The following is a 12,978-nucleotide window of genomic DNA, read 5'->3' on the forward strand; positions in this document are numbered from 1 at the left end:
GTAGTTTTGATGATGCTGTAGAAGGTCTTAGAGATTGGCTGAAGCAGATGGGGCTCAGCCTCAACAGGGAGTCTCTTGTCGGGGCAGACAGCCAACAAGGTGCCCCTGACAACAAAGAAGAACTGGATAGGGTGGAAAACCTCCATAAGGAGCTTTTAACGAGACGGTACGAACCTTTATTTCCATAAGCTTCTTCTGATCAGCTGTCACTTATTACCGTTCTCCTTTAGAGACTCTATCGAGCGTGTCATCCAGGACGCCCAGTCCTTGTCTGAAGCAGGACGCGGGTCCGGCGAAGAGGTCCGTGCGGCGGCCCGGCTCCAGATGGAGCACCGGGCTCTGCTCAAAGCCGCTAGGGGGAGGCTGCGAGGCTGCCAGGAGAACCAGGCCTTTGGGGAGACCCTCCAGAGCCTGTGGGCCTGGTTAGAGGAGATCCAGGAGAAGCTGGGCACGGTTGATAGCACCATGGGCAGCAAGGAGCAGTTGGAGCAGAGGCTGGAGACTGTGCAGGTGAGAGCCGAGAAGCGGTTTTGCCGCATTTGAACCTTTTCAACGCAAGAGGGTGCTGTTTCTTAATTTGACCTACATTTGGATGCAGTTCTTTGATCCCAACTGTTTGCACAGGATATCCTACTTTTGAAAGGAGAGGGAGAGGTCAAGCTAACTATGGCGATGGGTAAGGGCGAGATGGCCCTGCGGAGCTCCGGCGCCGGCGGACAGGAAGTTGTGCGTTCCCAACTCCAGGAGGTGGAGGATGCCTGGGCTACGCTGCTTGTCACGGCCATGAGTTGCCACAGGTGGGAAGGCCTGTCCAAAAAACAAAAAAAAACAAACAGTTTTAATGCTCTGTTTTATTTCTGTCAGTCGTCTTGAGTGGACGGTATCTCAGTGGACCGGATACCTGGAAAACGCGGCCCAGCTCCGGCGCTGGATGGAGGCCGTGGAGCGGGAGGTCCGTGCCTCCCTCGCCCCACAGCCGGCGCCCAGGGAAAAGGCCTCGCAGCTTGAGAGACTTCGAGCCCTGCTGACCGACATGGAAGACCACCAGCTGGCCTTATCCAGTCTGGAAGAGAAAGCCAGAGAACTCTTCAAGAAGACGGGCGACGCCGGTTTTAACCACTGCGCTCGGACCCAGCTGCAGGTGCACTTTGACGAGCTGGCCGCTTTGGTGGAGGTGCGAAGGACGTTGCGTCATCACTGCTTCATGTTACCAAAACGGTCATGTTTACAACGGTTGTGGCTTTTCGTTTAGGAGAAAGTTCGTCTGGCACAGAGCGTGGTCCTGGAACACCAGGAATACTTGGAGGCTGTCCGGGAGCTCACCGATTGGCTGATGACCGCGGGGGAGGAGCTACAGCAGTGGTCGGACACATCTGGAGACTCTGCCTCCATCCAGAAGAAACTACATGAAGTGAGGGTGAGATGTCCTTCTATTCAGGAAACGGGGATTGACTCAGAGTCCTTTAGAAATCTGTTGCTATGGTAACTGATTGTTTAACGCCATTTTCTTAATAGGCAATTAAGGAAGACGCCATTTACAGAAAATTGAATTGGATTCAGAATGGATTCAAATGAGTTGGTTTATTAAGCCAAAGGTAAAAGATGTGATATGAGCAAAAATGATTTATTTTAATTTTCACGCTCGGATCCTAATTATCAGATCATAAATTAGTGTTTGAGGGAGCCCTGGTGTGAAGAACGCAAACAGACACACAGTCAGTCCAAAGTGTTGAATTTCACACACGCTCACCCGAAGAGAATACGTTATAAATAGCGTCGACTGCTCATCCTCAGGTCGCAGTTTCTATAGCCGACGGTTTCCTTAGCAACTTTGCCTCCTCTCAATCCTCAGGAGCGCGTGGAGTGTCGACTCTTAGAAGGCCGCGAGCGACTCGGCATCGTGCGACGCACCGCCGCGTCGGCGGCGGAGCACACGGCGGCGGGGGGCTGCGAGGCCATGGACCGGCAGCTGGGGGCGTTGTCTCAGGCGCTGGAGCAATGGGAAGGCGGCGCTTTGAGAGCCAGAGACGGCCTAGAGGGGGCGCTCGCCTCCGCCGCCGCGTCTGAAGAGGAGTACGAGCGCCTGACGTCTCGGCTGGAGAACGATTCGAAAGAGCTGGACCTGCGACTCAGGGGGTGGAGCCAGGAGCTGATTCGAGCCGAGGGACTTTGCAATGGCGAGGAAGCGGTGACGGGGTGGCAGCTGGCTAAGGTACTCGCTGTTAACATGGCCGCCGTTATAATCTCATAAAAAAAAAAAAAGAAAACAATCAACGGGTGTAAATAAAAAAAAATCATAATCCTGAGTAAAAATAGCCGGCTCGCCACTGGGATTCATCATCGTCGGTAATTGCGTATTGTTAGTATGTTTACGCGGCAGTAATGAAAAATTGCGATTCGAGTTGAACGAGCAGGAGTCATTTAAAAAAAACGATTAGCCACGTATGCGCACAAAGCGCACGCACACTCTGCTTTCCATGTGCAATTATTCGTTCCTTTTGTTCGAAAAAAAACAAAACACATTAGTCCGTAAATCAGCTTTACGGAAACAATCAGGCTGTGACAGCTACAATCCAATCACTTGCCCTCATTTTTTACCCATCAGCCATTTGACATTTTTGATTGTTTGTTATTGCAGGATTAGGCGGAAACTTGATGGCAGGTCGCTGCCAATTTAGGATTTAAAAAAAAAAAAAACATTTTTAATGCCTTTTGCTGTTCCGCCTTTAGTGTTTTGGACTTGCTTGGATTTGGATGCTCAATTTTGTATCCAAATCATTTTTTTCCAACTGAGATAAGTAGTGATGACTTCCTCGCCACTTTCTTTTCCCTCGTCGCGGCTGTTTACAATTTTTACTTCTCTCTTTTCCAACGCAGCCTTCACGCCTCGCTCGTCCTCGCTGTCCAAAGCGCGGCCGCAGAGAGGAGGAGTCAGCCCCTCTGACGTTGTCTCCTCCTTCTCCTGCAGCCTCCCTCCGTTTCCTGTGTGCCTCTTTTTGAAGCAGTGCTTCATCTGCGCCGGGGCTGACAGCTGAATCCCACAGGGAGAAAGCGTGAGAGAGGAGGGAAATGTTTGAGAGGGAAACAGCGGCAGGGTAGGGGAAGGCGGAGAGAGGCAGAAAAAGCAAAAGGGGAGGGAGGAGGGGATGTTTATCGGTCGTACGTCAGCGGAGGAGGGAGGCAGGACATATTTCACAGGACGGGATTTTATGATCGGCCGATCGCGGCGTGTGAGGCGCGCCGAGGAGAGCGGGAGGACTTCGCGCTCGTCTCCTTCCTGCCTCTTCCTCTCTCGCGCCTTTAAGAACAAACATGCCTTTGTATAAACTGCACAGTGTGGAATGTGAAGGCACTTATTGACCGGTGTCATGCGCACGCACACACCGAGCCAAGCTGGACCGCATTTTGTGTCGCTCAGGACGTAGTGGAAGGCCTGCAAAGCGTCGAGCCCATGGCAGAGAAGTTGAAGGGGCAACTGAACGAGCTGGTGCAGTACTCCAGGGACTTGGCCCCCCAGTCCGAGCGGGTCACGGCTGTCATCAAGCAACACAACAGGTGAGGTGGCGGCGGTTTTTCGACACGCTGCCTATCGGATTGTTTTGGTTTGTTTTCTACACAGTGCATGCGTTTCAAGCATAAAACAAGAAAGTGAACACACGTGGAAACGAAAGATAACATCACCACGTCGGAATTTTCAGCAGATGACCAAATCATGATGAAATAGCGAATGTCGGTCAAAGCGATTTCTTGATAGCGCCGCCAAAAGTTCTCTGGTGCCGACTTACAGTCGTTGTTTATTTATTTTATTTATTGTATATATATTTTTATTTCTCATTTATTGAGAGTTATTTGTATCTCTTCTTTTGTCGAGAGCCGCTCACATCCCGTCACCCAAAACAGATGTGCGTGCATCCCGCGCAACTTCACCGACGGCGCACGTGAATACATAATGAGTCGTTTTTCAACAAACCTCCCACTCCTGCCTTGACCTTCCTCAACATGCATATTCACGAGCGCCAAGCGTGTTCTTCTCCAGCCTGCATTTGAGGTCAAACTGTTACCTTTTGTTTATTTTCTGAAATAGTCTTGCCCGCCACCTGTTCGCCCTCGCCGATGGCTATAAATAAAACATGTGCCTAATAATGTGGCGAGCGTGCGGGTAAAATGAAAGGAAGCACAGTGTTCTACTCCGAGAACCAGTTTCCCTTCTAACTATCGCTGCCATGTTGTCTTTAGGTCACCTTTTCCTCGTAGCACCAAGCTGTCATCCCTCATATTATCACCCTGGTGAACTCTTTGCCCCCCCCCGCTCATATGTCTCCTCTCAACCCACGCCGAGGTCCCCATCCCCCCCGCTCGGTCTCTTTAGCCCCCATCGCTTCCACTTCACCCACTTTTGCCATCCCTCTCCACCTGCGCGCTTCCCATCACCCAGCCACAACACCGAAAGACAGAACAGTATGTCTCGCCATCTCCATTGACTCAAGTGCCCCTTGTTGTCTTTTTGTGCCCGCAGTCTCAGTCTCCGCGCATCCAGGGAGTGCCAAAATAAGGAGCGGCTGTTGGAGCAGCGCTTCCGTGCCGCCCTTCGAGACTTCCAGCAGTGGTTGGTCAACGCCAAGATCTGCACCGCCAAATGTTTCGACGTGCCGCAGAGTGTGGCCGAGGCCTCCGCCGCCTTACAAAGAATACAAGTAAGACTTTTGTTTTTATTTTTTTTACCGGACTGCTATTCAAGCAATTCAGACCAGTGGGATATATTCTATTTTTGTTCCTTATTGTCACCAAGGCTTGAAAGAAGAACGTTAGTACGCATCCTCCTTCAAAAGTTGTTTTTGTCACCGAGGAAAGAAAAGCCATGTTTTATTTATTTTTGACCTGGTGAGGAATGTGGAACAATGTTTCCACATGGCTGACCTCCAGGAGGACCGGCATGGGAGGGGGTGAGCACAACTCGGAGTGGGAGGGCTGCATCACCCGTAAGTGGTGGTGTACACTTTAGCAGGGGTGGAGGGAGATATGAAAGCGAGAAGTTTGAAGACAAAAACAAGCCAGTGTGTGTGTGTGTACAGTAAGTGTGTGTGACTGCACAGATGGTGGAGTGGTCCCCGCTGCGCTGCTGTCATCGTCTCAGCTCCGAGGGAGGGGCTGGGTATGGAAGAGACACATTATGTTTAAAAAAAAGTAGACTTATTGGCCTCCATCGGTCATGTTCCATCGTTTGGGGCAAACTTGGTTGAAATGAAGGGTGGAGCTGCCGTCGACCATTTAAAATGTGCAACTTTAAAAAAAATCAAATATGATTCCCTCCTCCTTCTTGTGTGTGTTCAACAGCTTCTTTTGTCTGTTGCGTGTGTCCCTCAGGAGTTCTTGAGTGACAGGGAGCACGGCCAGGCCAGACTGAGTTCAGTGGGAGCCAGCGGGGAGCTGCTCATGGCCGTGGTGTCCAAAGAGCGGGTTGAGGCCATCAAGGCCAAAGCGGCAAACGCCAGAGAGGACTGGAAGAGCCTGATGAATAATCTTCAGCTCAGGGAGGATGCGCTCAAGGTGGGTTTCTAGGTAGATGTCATTTATTTCAATTTCCTGATTCTGGAATTAATTGAGATGAGTCTGCAAAAGAAATAATGACATCATAGTACAGCAACACTCTTCCCTCCATCAATGAATTCCATCCATCAATCAATCAAGGTTTATTTATAGTCGAGCACTTTTCACACATAAGTGCTTTCTTCAATAAAAGCCAAGGTTAATAGACACACATAGATAAACACACACACACACATTGACTGGCCTTTACAGCTCATGGCTTAAATGAAATGACAAGAGAAGTGCTGTCAGAAGATGAAAAAAAATCTACCAAGAAGCACCCTTCTCAAAATTGATGGAACATCTCAACGTTTGATCGACTGATTGCATGCGTCCAGAATTTACGGTGCCAGATGACAGAGTTCGAGGCCAGCGCCGAGCCCCTGCAGGAGTGGTTGCACAGCACCGAGGTCAGAGTTCAGGAGAGCAGCGCTCGGCTACACGACCTCCCGGCCAAGAAACAAGAGCTGGGAAAATTGCAGGTAATTTATTCAGAGTTTTTTCAAAATGGATGTGGTGGTTAGTATGTTATTTGTGAGCTGATTTTTTTTTTTCAAGGGCACCAAATATGTGATAAGCCTCTCCAAAGTGTAATCTGAAATCAACTGGGGGAAAGAAGACCTAATTACATTTGTTGAGCACCACTGGCTCAAAATAGAGCAGCGGCTTGACATAATAGTCAGAGGCAAAATCGGGGAATCTAATTAAATTCACTTCTGTCAAAAGCCCCCCCCCCCCCCTCCCTTTGCATGCGATAACAAGATCTGTCATGTCTGGCAGACACACAAAAAAAATGGGGGGTGGCGGTGAGGAGCGTTAAAAACTGACAAAGGAGGCAAAGCCTTATCACTGTTGATCTTTTTTTTTTTTATTTGGACCCTGGCAAACCAATTGTATGTTTCCCCACAGCACCTCAAATACAAAAAAAAACATTCCGTTTACCCAAATGAGGACAAATGAAAAAAAAAAAAAGATTTGGATGAATGTCTTTATCTGACATGTTGTCTCTGTGCTTGGAACTCGGACACCAGAGTGTCCTCAAAGAGATGTCCGGTCGCGATGCAGAACTGGGCCGCCTCAGGGAGCGAGCTCACTGCCTTTGGGAGGGTCAGGCCGCCGGCAAAGGCTTCCTCCATCGAGTGTCCCAATTGTCTGCACAGTACTTGGCTCTCGGCAACTTGACCAAGGTAAAAAGTTCTGTCGCTTCTTGACATTTTTTTTTTTTTTTGCTTTCCTCGTGTATTTGATTCGGTCATCTGCACAAGAAAGGGCAAAGAATGTGTTCGCCTTATCCTAAAATGTCACACACGTGAAATACGGCAATGCGGCAGCGGATGACCTTTTTTTCGAGGCCTTATTAAATGTGTCGATTGTAACGTGTGATGAATTGGATGGCGAGCAAAACGAGCTAACGGCTTCCAGCGGGAGCCTTTTAAGAAGATTGATTGACATTGATCCACTGTGATCTTTTTTCCTTGTCTTATTTGCATTTCTCTGCGTGCAATTCCCGACAGGACAAGGCCTCCAGGATAGAACGTGTGGTCGGGGAGCATCGTCTCTTCTCTCAGGGTCTTAAAGAGCTCCAGGAATGGGTGTGCGAGGCCCAGAGTGTCCTCGCCACCTGTACTTCCAGCACCTCCGATAAAATCGTGCTGGAGGACAGGATGTTACAATTGGAGGTAAGAAATTGCTAGACGAGCTTGTCGATCCATTTTCATTGATTGGCCGCTTCCTCCGTGCGTGCAGGCTTTGCTCGCCGCCCGCCAAGAGCGGGAGATCCAACTCAAAATGTTGCTAACCAGAGGAGAAGCCGTTCAGAGAAACACGTCGGCCGAGGGCGTCCCGGTGATCCGCAAACAAATCCAGGACCTTAAGGACTCGTGGGACTCCTTGTTGTCTGCCTCCATCAAATGCAAAAGGTTTGCGAGCGAGTTTCTCATTCGGATCCGAGTTGATAAAAAAAAAATCACTTCATGTGATATTTTTGCCGTTAACAGCCAACTGGAAGGCGCTTTGTCACGATGGACCAGCTATCAGGAGGACGTGGGTCACTTTGTCCTCTGGATGGACCGCGTTGAAGAAACACTGAGTTGCTCCGACAGACAATATTCGGAGATGAGAGACAAAACAGCAAATCTGGGCAAGACTAAGGTACATTCCAGAAAACGCAAACGTGGCATGTGTTACCTCATCCATTATTCTGGGGGGGGGGTCGCTGTCCCGGCAATGAATACATGTGCTTGTGTGTTCATTCCAGCTTCTGTATGAAGAAGTGCTGAGTCACAGTTGTCCTCTGGAGACTATAGCATCAAAAGGGGCCAACATGGCGGAACACGGCAGCACCCAACAAGAAGTGAAGCAGCTCCAGAGTAGATACAACAACCTGCAAGAAAAAGCCAAGGTATGGAAAGAAAAGGTCTTGTTTTTTGTTTTTTTTTTTGAATGATCATCTCCCATTTTTCCTCTTTTTTTGGACAGAGTGCAGTCAATAAGGCCAAGGGGCTGGTTCTGATCCACCAGGAGTATCAGCGAGGACTTCATGTGTTTGAAGATTGGTTGGAGAAGGAGCAATCCACTCTGGCCTCATTGTCTCATCCCGAGCGGACTGTGGATACACTTGAGGAAACGCTGAAGCAGCTTCAGGTAATCACACTTCATTAACCTTCCATGTAGCGGAGGTGTGATTCATTTTCTTGCTTTATTTACTTTTATCTTCAGATTCTACAGGAGCGCTGCTCAGACGGACAATCTCTGCTGTCCTCGGTGCTAACTAGCAGGGAGCGCGTCATCCCGTGGGGCATACCCCAAATCGAGGACAGAGCCCTTGACACGGCGCAGCAAGAGTGGGGGGCCTACCAGAACCACCTGGCAGAAACCCAGACTCAGCTGAACTCCTCCCTGACCAGATTAAAAGTGATGGGCCACAAGTTCCTCACTTTGGCTCACTGGCTCGAAGAGATGGAGAAAGGCGCCGACTTGAGGCTGCACCGGAGGTCAGATAGAAGCACTAAGGAGACTCAGTTGAAGAAACTCAAGGTTTGAAGATAATGTCGATTGAGATGATGGCGCCGAAGCTCCGTTACGATTTTTTTTTTTTTTCTTTGCGCTGAACCAGCTGTGCCTTAAAACGGTGCTGGCTCGACAAAACGAAGTGGACGGCCTCTCCTCTCTGGCCCAGCAGGCTTTGGAAGAAACGGACATCAGCGGTCGCGTTAGCGTCACGGCAACCCACATCACCGCACGCTACCACTCGCTGATGTTCAGCATACAGGTACGCTGGATGATTAGAGATTCAATTCAAATAATAACCATTGAAGTCCTTTCATCCAGTTTGTTGCCCCCCTCCCCCTCACACACACCATTTCTGTGGGAAAGAAAAATCAATTCTGAGCCCAATGAGACAATCTCACACCCAGCACCAGGAGTGGAAAAGCTAGCATTGATTTTAACACCTTCAGTGACAACCCTTTCCAAAAAGTTAGCGCAGTTTAAATTGGCTTCACACACACACACACACACACACACACACACACACACACACACACACACACACACACACACACACACACACACACACACACGAGACACATGACATCCGTGTGATGTCACGTTCTTTGTAATCATGCCAAGTGGGAGGAGGAGGTGAAGGGCTGAGCCTCACAGGAAAAAGGTGTGCACTCAGCAATATCAGCTAATTGGAGCTCCTCACCACAGGATTTTGGACATGGAGTGAATAATGTGTCAAAGCTGCAAAGAAAGCCTCACCATCCTCGTGGTGTTATTGACTCCAAATCTCAGTCAAGTGGATAATGCACATCCCCCCCCCCCCACCCTCCTCATCCTAACTCCCTCCTTTGTGCAGATGAAACAAGGGGGGGCTGGGGAAAAGAGTATTTTTCTGTTTTGATGGCTGTTCACAGAGCTTTTGGTCCTCGGTGGTTACAGCTCGCTGGGGCGTAACTTTAAAAGAGGAGCTATTGGAAAAAAAACCTGAAGGCTGTTTTTGTTTACAGACAGATGAAAAAAAATAAGTGGCATAAACAGATCCAGCAAATAAAAGCTGCCTTGAAATGACAATGGATTAAAAATGGATTTTTTTAAAAATATTTCAATTTATTAAATCTGCTTTTCAGGAAACCATTAAGCAGTTGGAAGAGGAGCTCAAGAGTATACAGGAAGCGGAAAACCTTTGCGTGTCCTTCACCGAGTGGCTCTGCACTACTAAGAAAAGCTTCACAGAAGTGAGCGATACTTCGGAACCTCTCGACCGGAACGCGCTGGAGAAAAAACTCAAGAAATTAGAGGTACCGCTTTAACACGTGGAACAAACTATTTGACATTTGACATATTCATGAGGTTCACCTCCCACTTGTCCATGATTCATATTTTCCTTTTTTTTCCCTTGATTATATCCTGCTTATGAATTTTCAAGCTGTCACGTTCAACATTTCGCTTACTTTAGTCTTTAAAGTCCTTAGTGGGAAGATTTTTTTAAACACAAGGCAACACAGAATATTTGCTTGGGTAACACATTTTTTTTTGGCAGCTTCAGCATGCTTGGCCAAGATAAATGCTTTTTTTTTTTTTTTTTTTTACACATTTTTTTTTATGCCTACCCAGCCAAATGGCAATTTTTGACAAGTCGCTAAAAAAAGAAAAATAGCTTGCTATTGCAAGATGTGAAATAGTTTCTACGATCACAAAAGGTGCGTATCGATCCATAGTTGTTATGAAGACAAAGCGTGCGGGCGTTTTGGAAGGAGGGTGTTAGCAGGGTGCGACGCCCCGCTGTGATGACCAGGATGAAGAAGAAGCACCGGGTGTCAGCAACGTGCTGGCTCAGACTCCATAATTGATGCAGCAGCGCTTCACCGCATCGCTCGCGTGTCTAGAGTCGTAATGAAAGCGCTTCGACAAGCTACGCACATTTTCTTAACTACGCCACGCGCCGCCTGACGTGAGCTCTGTAGTTATCTTGGTTGGAGATCAATGGATGGCTTCTGACACGTGTCCTTCCACCAACTTTTTGTCGAGCTCACCGGGGTGTCTCGTCGAAATGCCACGATTACGCGTTGACACAAAAGAGTCGCGGTCAATAGCCATGCCAAAAGGAGAGGCTGACTTAAAATTGTCATAAATGAGCAAACCTCTGACCCAAATTAGAGTCAACCTTTATTTAAAAATAGATAAATTCATTTTGTATTTCTGGCATAATTTTAGACCCAAAGAAAATCTAATATTTAATACATATTTTCACTTTTTTTTTCTTTTTTTTGTCAAGATCAAAAAGGATTGTTTGGATATTAATAAAAAAAAAAAAATATATATATATATATATTGTATTTTTGGCATATTTTTAGACCTAAAAATCTAATTTTGAATACATATTTTCACTTTTTTTTCCAAGATCAAAAAGGATTGTTTGGATTCTAATGAAAACAAAATCCTACCCTTCATAAAAAAAAACATGTTCATAAATGTGAACTATTTTGATGTTGCCTGACATATTGCAATAATGAATGTAATAATTATGCAAGTAGTAGATCTGAGCGACTGCAGACAAATGTTGACAGAATGGCGTGTCACACAAACGAGGAGTACACGTTGAATAATTAATATTAGCATGATGGAAGAGCGTTTAACAGCCTAAAGGGGATCTCATAAATAATATTCAGCAGACTATAATGTCTGCTCCTTTGTCAGCCGTTAATGAATCAGCATGGTTTTTAAACGCACCATATGGACTCAGAAATGTACGAGCCGGCGGGTCCCAGGGAAATGTGGAGTCACAAATAGCGATTTCTACTAACTTGTTTGGGTTCAGGTCTCGTTAAAGCAAACCGTGTTGTGTTCGGTCGCCTTATTAAGAGTCTATGGAAGGAACACTGGTGGGTCACTGGAAAGACTTGGAGGTCAAACATGGACGTGTCTAGGCAAGCATATCACATGGTTAAAATAGCTGGAGGTGGAGCTCCTCCTCACCAGTAATGGAGCCATGATGAAAGCCAAACGGCGCCCCATCAAGCTTGTTTTGCCGTTACCCGGGAACCCCCCCGCAGCTCCTCCTTCTTGTTAAGGGGCTCTTATAATTGGGTCCTCCTTTCCTATTATTCAATCCTCTGGGATTTGATGCCCCGAAGAGGTCAGACAATCCTAATTTGGATCCGAAACCAAAGCTTACTTAAGAATGACTTCACTTTATTTGTTTTTTAAAAATATTATCACACGCTGCTTCCTCACTCAGAGTCTACAAGCAGATCTCCATCACGGCCACAGCTTCCTGAAGTCCCTGAGGGAACGTGCCGAGCAAGCGGCCAATTTCCTACACGAGGCCGGAGCTGAGCGACTCGGAGTGGAGGTGGAGGCGCGTCTTTCTCAGCTGGAGGAGCTGGCGGGTTGGCTGAGGACCGAGCACAGCTTCCTAGAGCGAGCTTCGCTCCTGGCTAAGGAGTTTCAGGAGCGATATAAGGCTCAGGCCCAGTGGTTGGTGGAGACCAAGATTCTGCTTTGCTCGTCGCCGGAACCTAAAGCTGAGCTTTACCAACGGAGAGCACAGCTGGCCAAGTATAAGGTGAAGAACCAGCAGGAAAGAAAAATGCATCCTTTTTTTTTTTTTTTTAACACTGTGTGCCCTCCAGGCTCTGCTGCAGATGGTTCAGTCCCACGACGGCTCCATCAGGTCAGTGATGGAGAAAGGCGACGCTCTCCTGGCCTCCGTCCATTACCCCTCAATTCGAGACAAAATGAACAAACTGCAAAAAGACTACACCGATCTCTGTAACATAGCCACGGTGCGTATTTTGCATCTCCATTTTTTCCGACAATCTGGCTCATTATTGTTGTTTTTTTTTTTCCACTTAGGCTCACGTGTTGCAATTAGAGTGCCAGGTGAAGGAACAGGAAACGTATCACAATGAGCTTCAGGAGGCCGAGCGCTGGTTGCTACACATGTCTAGCAGGATGGTGACGCCCGAGCCCAGCGTGAGCCGCAGCCTGGAGGCGGCTACTCAACAACTAGCCAGGCACAAGGTGACCATCGGGACTTTTTTTTTTTTTTTTCATCTCCATCTTAAAGTCAAAGCTGACCACCTCCCGCGTCATTGAACACCCCTTCTCCTTTTGTCCTTCACAGGCCATCATGGAGGAGATAGCCAGCTTTGAGGATCGCTTGGCAGGCTTGAAGCAACGCGGGGAGCACCTGGTGCGCGGCTGCGACCAACGCGTGCAGAGTCGTCTCAGACAGCAGGTCCACGCGCACCAGCAAGGAACCAAAGACAGCTACTCGGCCATCTGCAGCACGGCGCAGAGGGTGAGTGGGAATTGGAATTTGAAGAAGCGCCGCTTGACTTTTTTTTTGGGTCGTCCTCTACACGTGCCAAATAAGGCCACGCA

General features: G+C 48.0%; 1 protein-coding gene across 9 annotated transcripts in view; it reads left to right on the forward strand.

Annotated features, from left to right (window-relative positions):
* Positions 1-12,978, forward strand: part of syne1a (spectrin repeat containing, nuclear envelope 1a) — a 77,309-nt gene that overhangs the window by 34,474 nt on the left and 29,857 nt on the right. For all 9 annotated transcript variants that reach the window (XM_085936938.1, XM_085936942.1, XM_085936941.1 and 6 more), the window contains 23 exons: positions 5-166; positions 231-510; positions 625-797; positions 865-1,174; positions 1,253-1,417; positions 1,853-2,212; positions 3,419-3,555; positions 4,517-4,694; positions 5,365-5,547; positions 5,925-6,068; positions 6,618-6,773; positions 7,101-7,265; positions 7,333-7,505; positions 7,584-7,737; positions 7,844-7,987; positions 8,065-8,229; positions 8,305-8,622; positions 8,702-8,857; positions 9,720-9,890; positions 11,831-12,157; positions 12,225-12,377; positions 12,448-12,615; positions 12,719-12,895. In XM_085936938.1, the coding sequence (XP_085793064.1) occupies positions 5-166; positions 231-510; positions 625-797; positions 865-1,174; positions 1,253-1,417; positions 1,853-2,212; positions 3,419-3,555; positions 4,517-4,694; positions 5,365-5,547; positions 5,925-6,068; positions 6,618-6,773; positions 7,101-7,265; positions 7,333-7,505; positions 7,584-7,737; positions 7,844-7,987; positions 8,065-8,229; positions 8,305-8,622; positions 8,702-8,857; positions 9,720-9,890; positions 11,831-12,157; positions 12,225-12,377; positions 12,448-12,615; positions 12,719-12,895 (4,519 nt within the window). The remainder of the gene's footprint in view (positions 1-4; positions 167-230; positions 511-624; positions 798-864; positions 1,175-1,252; positions 1,418-1,852; positions 2,213-3,418; positions 3,556-4,516; positions 4,695-5,364; positions 5,548-5,924; positions 6,069-6,617; positions 6,774-7,100; positions 7,266-7,332; positions 7,506-7,583; positions 7,738-7,843; positions 7,988-8,064; positions 8,230-8,304; positions 8,623-8,701; positions 8,858-9,719; positions 9,891-11,830; positions 12,158-12,224; positions 12,378-12,447; positions 12,616-12,718; positions 12,896-12,978) is intronic.

The sequence above is a fragment of the Syngnathus leptorhynchus genome, chromosome 18 (assembly GCF_054491065.1).
Source record: "Syngnathus leptorhynchus isolate UIUO chromosome 18, UIUO_Slep, whole genome shotgun sequence".
NCBI classification, from domain to species: Eukaryota; Metazoa; Chordata; class Actinopteri; order Syngnathiformes; family Syngnathidae; genus Syngnathus; species Syngnathus leptorhynchus.